Source organism: Athene cunicularia (genome assembly GCF_003259725.1).
Source record: "Athene cunicularia isolate RWA chromosome 2 unlocalized genomic scaffold, athCun1 chr2_part1, whole genome shotgun sequence".
Lineage (NCBI taxonomy): Eukaryota > Metazoa > Chordata > Aves > Strigiformes > Strigidae > Athene > Athene cunicularia.
The window spans coordinates 27,284,184-27,292,270 of NW_020799095.1; the positions used below are offsets into that span (position 1 = coordinate 27,284,184).

The 8,087-nt window shown below is 40.3% G+C and overlaps 1 protein-coding gene across 1 annotated transcript in view; it reads left to right on the top strand.

The window, feature by feature from the left end:
• Positions 1-7,389, top strand: part of CALCR (calcitonin receptor) — a 75,446-nt gene extending 68,057 nt beyond the window's left edge. The window contains exon 12 of the mRNA XM_026842425.1: positions 4,112-7,389. Within this exon, the coding sequence (XP_026698226.1) occupies positions 4,112-4,333 (222 nt within the window). The 3' untranslated portion in view covers positions 4,334-7,389. The remainder of the gene's footprint in view (positions 1-4,111) is intronic.
• Positions 7,390-8,087: the final 698 nt, after the last annotated feature.

Genomic DNA, 8,087 nt, shown 5'->3' on the forward strand with positions numbered 1-8,087 from the left:
TTTGATACTTGAACTGTCAGCAAGCCATCAATGGGGGACACATCTGGAAAGGATGATGCCCAAAAGGAGATAAAAGTGAATATTATATTGAAATGTGGCTTCCAGTTTTGTACTCTAGTGCTCCCATAAGTTATCGCATGGATGGCTTAACTACCTCCAGGTACCTCCAGACTGCATGTAGGATTAATGACTGCTTGGTGGAGTGGCTGATCAGAAACGTTCATCAGTGTCAGGCAATAAGAAAAAATAGCCGTGGGGGTTCAGGTTTCACAGACATGTTGAGAGTGATTTCTGTTGGTACTTGAGTATTTTTCACCATTACACCCATTTTCAAAATTGTATGTGCTTCAGACTTGCCAACTGTCTAACATGGTCGATGGCAGGGATGCCGAGAAACCCTCTATTACCTCTATTATTTTTTTATAGGAAATTTATTTACTAGACAATAAGGGAAGCTTTTTTTTTTTTTTTTTTTTTTTTTTTTTTTTTTTTTTAGAATTTCCCATTAAGATGGGCAGAGAGTCAAAGATGACATCTCTCTAATACAGACTCAAGACAGTTTGGTGCTACTTGAATGAGCACATTACATCAAGCAAGTTTATGTACTAGAGTAGCTGGGCTGGGCCAGAAGAGAGGATGAAAGAATTATGGCCCCTTACCTCCAAGTCCCATTTATTCCTGCAGTTACACAAGGTGTAGATATACAACACATAAAACCTATAGAAGAGCAGCAACAGACTAATGCCAAGATGGTATTAGGTCCTTCCAAAGGGAGCGCTTCTCTGAGTTTGGCTGCCCAAGAGAGCTAAACTGAGATAACTTCCCCAAGTCTTGTTGTGTGCAGTAGGACATAGACCAAAGCCACAGTCTGGTCTTCAGTCATGGTAGGAGATTGTTTTCAAGCTGCTTTATACCCTGCTCTGCTGCTATAGAGCTCAAAATTATTTCTCATGAGAAAATTCAGTGTGAGGCAAGGAGCCACAGGTACCACAGGAGCCTGGATACTCTGGGATTTATTTTTTCCTACTGGAATATTTAACTTCAAGGCTGAAATGCATGAAGTTTAGACAGGACAAACAATGTTAAACTCAGTGCCACCTGACAGTTTTACATTGTGTTAATCGCCTACTACCTCACTAACCTCACTTTAGTACCATGAGCCCATCTGTAGAAAGAAATGTAAAAATAGTAATAAGAAGCTGTACCGATGCCTGCATTCATGTGGAAGAACACATAAACAATGGATTTGGTTTTGACTTTTAAAATGACAGATCTTCTTGTGCATTTTCCTATAAAATCTCAGTGTCCAGAAGCACTAGTTTCCCTGTCCAACAACAACATTGTTGGACAAATGATACAAAGTCTCTGCAATATTCTGCTCACCAGAATATATTTCCAGGTCTGAGTTTCCTTCTAGACTGCAAGACTGGCCAACAAAATGGAAAGTCTGTTTGGAAAAAAAAAAAACAGCCATATATCTTTTGTGCCAAAAAGGCATGAATGGCTAATATAGAACAGAAAAATCTTTAAAGACCTGAAGAGCAGAGTAAATAAACTCATGCTCTTTATTTCTTTAGACTTTACTTTTTTCCATCTGCTATCACAGCAGAAAGCATGGCAGGCATTGCCCTGCCCTTCCTGGTCCCCAGGAGACTCCTGGGTTGTTAATATGTTATGACTGTGCATGTGATTTTCAGTAATGGTGCTTACACATTTAAAAAACATGCATTAACAGTTTTAGTTGGCACTGAATTATGATCATCTGAGATTCTTGGAATCGTGGCGGAAATCTAGATTAACACGTTATTATACACAAGTGCAGCAGCTTGTACTATCCATTATCTGTTTGTGGCCAGATTCTTATACAGGCCAGCAGTTCAGCAGAGAATAAAAACAGAACTGCCTTGACCTCGTGCTCTCACTGCTCTGCGGAGCTTTTTTAACCTGACTAACGGCATTTCTCAGCTGAACTAACCATGGGATGAACTGAAAGGGATATGCCTGTTCTCTCTCTGACCATACATACAAGGGTCACTCCTTTCCAAGAAGAAAACAAGTCTTGGTGACATTGTTCTTCCCTCTTCAGTTAACTGTGTTATCATCTCCAGATGATAACCTCCAGATCTATGGTTGCCCTGGTGGCCTGTCAGACTCCAGCTGAACTGAGAGCAGTTTGGGAGCTCAGGAGGAGCTCATAAGCTTCACAGCAGCTCTTCTCCCTATGCATGAGTGATCAAAGCTCTGGGTTCTATGAAGGGGCCAGGGGAAGGGAGCTAGGAGAGGAACAAAAAGACTGTAAGAGCATGTTCTTGCCACCTTTGATAAAGATGCTGAGATTAATCTGAATGAATGAACTGCTGTGAAGTGTAATATGAAACATCCCTACAGGCAGTAATTTCATTTTAAATCTCAATATTGGCATAGTAAAATTTGCTTACAGCCCCAGTAATTAAAGTTCCATTGTAACCATATGCTTTTTCTGTGATTGATATCTAATTAACCTACACTCTGCCATTTGTTTTCTTGTCTTTATGTGTTAAGAGGTGAGTAGAAATACATTTCCCTAAATTAAAAGAACTCTTAACTACTTTGTCTTGAGATAAACAATAGCAAAAAAGAGCTAGTCTTGGAAACTGGGCATGCATATCGTTTTCAGTTAGTTTTAAAGGACTAGTCCAGCAAACGTTTGTTTACTCAAGAAAGTATTCATACCAAAGTCAGTGCAGCTACTTGCATGAGTAAGGATTTATAGCATCAATCCTCATACCTTGGCTTGCATTTGGATTAAAAATAAAAAGCCAAAGCAATTGAAATATCCATTCTTGGCATGCTTCATAGTCCCTCTCTACACTCGGTAAGCATCTCAGATTCATAGCAATTCCTTATGAAGCCTTGTCCTTACGTGACATGAAACAGCTTTCTTGCACGCAGCTGTGGGTGGTGAGTAGATAACATTTTACTATTTAACTATATTAATAGAGTGATTAGAATTGTGGAGACTTGGGAAATATTAAAGTCATTCAGATTAATCTACACAAATCAAAGATACTGTTCTGCACAGAGTCTAGAGAGTGATTTCAGACTAGTCCCTGAGCAAAAATGGCATACAACATCCACCTCAGCAGGAGCATACAATCTCTGGGACACTCCTGTCATCGCAGTGCCTCACCTGCACCTGCCTTCCTCTGGAGAGGTGGTCATTTACACCAGTTTATTATGGCAGACTGCTCCTATTCTCACATTTTGCTGGCTGGAATCGCTGATCTAAATGAACAGAGCCATGGTTTGCCCACTCCCTGCTCATGTCTCAATGCTTCTTTTGGGAAGGAGGTAGCAAGTGCCAGCATGCCTGAACGTGCAGCTGGAGAAGGGCTTCTTATTCTCTGGCAAGACTCAATAGTCTTATCCTAGAGCCATATATAACTCTTAATGTAAATGTTAAATAAAATATTTTATTCCTAGAAGATGAATGTCCAAAGGTTGAAATTCTTTGCCATGCAAAAGGCTATGACCAATGCTATTTTTTTGCCAGCAGAGAACCTGTTCTTAAATTACCAGAACAATATCTCTGTTTAGCTTACTAATCCAACTCTTTATAAAATAAACCCTGGCAAACTCCTGAAGTGTACTTACACTTTGCCATTCACGGCCAGTTTTACTCAAGGTTAAGTTTCTTGAGGGATCACAATGCATGGGCAAAGATTCAGCTGCAGCATCAGATGGGTTCTAATCTACATCCCTCCTTCCTCTTCCCTCTTTTACTGTAGCATCCTACTGTGTTCCCATGCAGCAGTCTGTTCCACATTTACAGCTAACCTATACTCTCTGTCCACAAGCAGCAACTGCAGAAACTCGAATTGCTGCCATAGGGTAGACAAGGAGGAAGTTAAGGGTGAGATCTGAGCAACTGCTTCTGCTTCTGCAGCTGGGAGCAGAGGGGAGGGGAGGAGAGAGGTAGACTAAACCTGATGGAATTAGACATGGAGCTTTTCCCTTCCCTTCCCTTCCCTTCCCTTCCCTTCCCTTCCTCTTTCCTTCAGCATATTTTAAAATGTCCACAATTATAGGGGTTTGGATTATGCCTCACCCTAACTGTGTTTTTGGTTAACAGGTACAAGGAGCTTTGAAGAGGCAGTGGACACAGTACAAAACCCAGTGGGGCCAAAGGCGCCGAGAGCACTGTTCCACACGATCTACCTCCTACACTGCAACATCAATCACAGAGGTCCCTGTTTACCTGTACCATCATGATTCCAACAATGAACAGTTAAATGGAAGATATGTAGAGGACTCTGAACTTGTTGCATTAAAATCTGGAGAGACAGCTGCCTAGCTCAGCAACAGCCATTGCAAATACATCATTTCACATTCTGCTTGTGAACAAAGTGGGGAGAAGGGTGGGAGTGTGGAAATCCAAGCCACTGTGGGAGAGGGCAAGACCAGGTATAAGGACACGTCATATTCAGACCACATCAGCATCTGAAAGTGATGGTGTAGAGGGAGTCTACATGGAAATAGCATTTCTTCCTGTGTGCTGCAGCAGAGGTGAACGTGGACCTGCCCACCAGGCTATGTCATCTCCACATCTCCTGATACCAGCTGCATGAAGTGACCATCCAACAGTAGTCATAGTGTCAGGTAGCCCATAGCAAATAGGAAAGAGAAAACCAGTACATTGCAATTGGAAACTCCCAGCACTTTTTGCTTTCAGTATTTTTCTTTAACACTAGATTTTGAGCTATCAAGTTTCACAAAATATAACTGGCTTGGAGTCCGTTTTAATGAGCTTGATGACTTCTTTAAAAATTTTGCACAAGTCAAACAGATTAACAGAAAAAGAGTCACTCCAAAGTATTCCAATCTTGGTAATCTCCAAAGGATAGCCCAAAATATTGCCTGAAACAAATTAAGGTAAAATAGTAATTGTATACCAGCATCACAACTTCCTCAGAGAAACAGACTGGTTCTTTAGGCTGCATCACACAAGTCCTGAAGGCATCTTACAAAGAATATTTATTTATAGGAAAAATTATCACCCTATTACTCTGCCCAGAACCTCATCATTAAGGCATAATTCTTTCACTGAATTAACTTTGAAATTTGTTTGGAAATTATGGTTTTCTTTAATAGCCATTCTGAGATGAGTGCTAGATGAATACTTACCTCTGTAATAGAGTTATGATCACTGCAGTAAAGAATCCCAGGTAAGAAATGAGAAACTAATGTCTTGGCACAAGAAGCATCTATTTTTAGAATCTAGTTGCTGCTCTGAGTCCCTAATTGTTAAAGGTGATGATTTCATGTGTGAATCTGTCATCAGGAAAACATGATGAATGTACAGTTTTGTGAGTAATAAGCACCTTTTATCACACATTCAAAGCATCGTTAGAGTCTCTGGGTGATTACTGAGGCAGAAATCAGGTCAGGGAGAAGCTGATTTGCAGTTAGAAGTTACAGTACTGTCACTGCGAAAGTTCTGCAAATCTCAAAAGAAATAAAATAGATTAATTTCCCATATGAAGCTAATTCTAAAGAATCTGCAAGCAGCAAGGCTAGTGCCAAGGAAATTTTGCAGGGCTGTGACTCCTGTGGAGTTTTTGCATAAAATGTGTGATGAACATAATGTAATTCCTTCTTGCATCTCTGGAAAACTGCCCTACAGATTTCCCACTCCTTTGCCTTTGGCTGAGATGTGCATGGGATGTCTCAAGTGCTAACAACTTCACAATACTCATCACAGTCCTTAACTTTGAAGGAAGCTGGAAAGTTATCAGTTCCCATTTGTTTTCTGGGCTGATACACTTACACCTGATGTTTCCAACTCCAACCCAAGCAGGAAGACATGGTCAGAGAAAGAGGCAGCTGCAAGTGCTAGTGGAGACACTTGCTCATCTCAATTGTCTTATTACCAGCCCTGGCCTGGGAGTTGTAAAAATGCTGCCTTCCGTGACAGGTGAATGGGGTGAGACAGAATGGCATCCTTTATGCTGCAGTGGCATTCATGTGCTTCTGCTGCTGCTGCTGTAAATCTTCCCCCTTTCCTTCATTTGATTGCTGCAATTCCAGCCAATTATTTTTCTCCTTAGTGCTGCATAAGTTACTTAAAATATCATGGGTTAGAATAGTCTTAAATCCACATCTTGTCAGATGGTAAAGGAGAAGCAAAAAATTAAATAAGGGACTTGAGCTAAATGTCAGTTCTTTTGAGGTAAATTTGGAGGTTACAGACAGAGTCCCTAATCCTGCACAAATGTTGAGGAAAGGCTGCAGGACAGTCTGTATGCCACAAGGTAAAGCACACTTTAGAGTCCAATAGGAAGGAAGATCATAAATTGTTATTGCCATAAACTTTGATAATCTATTTCAGATTCTATTGAAATTAGCAGACACATCCGTGTTGGCTCAGATGAGTGGTGAACAACTGCCTTCAGTGTTCAGGTAAAATTTACAAAATACATTTTGGTGTAGACCTTGAAAACAGGAGGCAATTTCATCCTTGGCTATTTGAAACCGTTTTTAAAGATTGTGTTCATCTGAGCTTAATTTTTCCTTCAACTGACACAGCAAAACCCTGAGCTTTACCTTTCATTTGTAAATTTTAAATGGAGATCCACTGTACATGTCTACCTACATGAGTTGACATCTCACTGGAAAAGTCACTTCCAGGAATGAGCTTGTGATGTAAACCCAGCACTACAAGAGAGGACCAAATTCCCACTGTCCATATGTGAGGCAGTGCCTCGCAGGGAAGGGGTTTGCTCTGTTTGTGCCACCAGCACATGCATATACCCACTGTGCACCACTGAAGCTTCCTCCCCACTGGGAGGAGTGAGCTGCTGGTGCTGCCACTGTAGAACAAGAGAGGAGCCAGGGAACAAGAACTAACCGTCTGCTGACAGTGTGGTTCATCACATGGATAATCTAGTGGAACATTTGCAGGAAAATACAATCCCATGCATTAGTTCAAGCCACATACCTATTTTTCAGACTTCAAGGAATACAAAGGCAGTTATTTTTTCAGACAACAGTATTTCATGTATTGTTATTTGTACTTCTACCAGTGAACAATGGGAAGTAGAGGATTTAGTCATTAAAGATGTTAAAGTGTCTCCGCTATGAATGCTGTGTTTCTAAATAGCTTTGGGGCACACCACATTTCCCCAGAGAGCTCCAGAAGGCATTCCCAATTTCTAAAGACATAGATGAGCTAATTGTAAAAGAAGTGTGCATAATACAGAGTTTAATAATGAACATGTTGGTTTTAATATTGTATATATTTACAACATGCAAGTGCAAGTTGTTTTACAGTCTATTATGTTCATGTGGATGTACAAAATGGAAATGCTTTGCCATTAGAGTGGTTGTTTTCTTTTTTCCACTAATGATATTTTCTTTCTCTGTTCAGTAGAATGCTCTGAAAAGCCAAATTTGGGATCTGGGGTTTAGGATTTCAGTTTGAGCTTCAGGTGGTGGAAACACTGTGTGGTTGCATCAGTTTTTATGGCAGCTTTGGTTTCAGTGGAGGGTTGATGACTTGCAGACGCTAAAAATTTAGTCTAATACATAGTAAGTTTAGGGTTGGCATCACCCTTGGGTTTTGCAGAAAAGGGTGTGTTTTAGAGGTGCTTAGTAATTTCTAGTCAAAATATTTTCCAATGGAAAATGCTATTTTTCTTCATCTCAAGATGATTTGAAATACTGTCATTGCACACATAAAGTAAATTTCACTTCTCTGCTTTATAAATAGAACCATACACAAGTGACACTAATATTGGGAATGCTGATAGGACCCAAATAATTACAATGTCTTGGCAGTAAAGTATTTTGTCTCTAATGCACAGAAAAAATGCATAATGAATGTATCAGTGTATCAAAAAGTAGGAGAGGAACTGACAGTTGAATCAGTGGGCTTAAAGTGTATTTTAAGAGGAAGCCAACCTTATATTAATCACCCCTGCAGTATCTGTTCCCTCCGATACACTGCACCCAAGACATGAAAACCCAGTTTAGTGAATATTTGCTCTGGCAGAAGGGTTTGTGTGGTTGCTTTGCTTGAGCAACTAAATCTATCAAGAAGATGCTGGTTG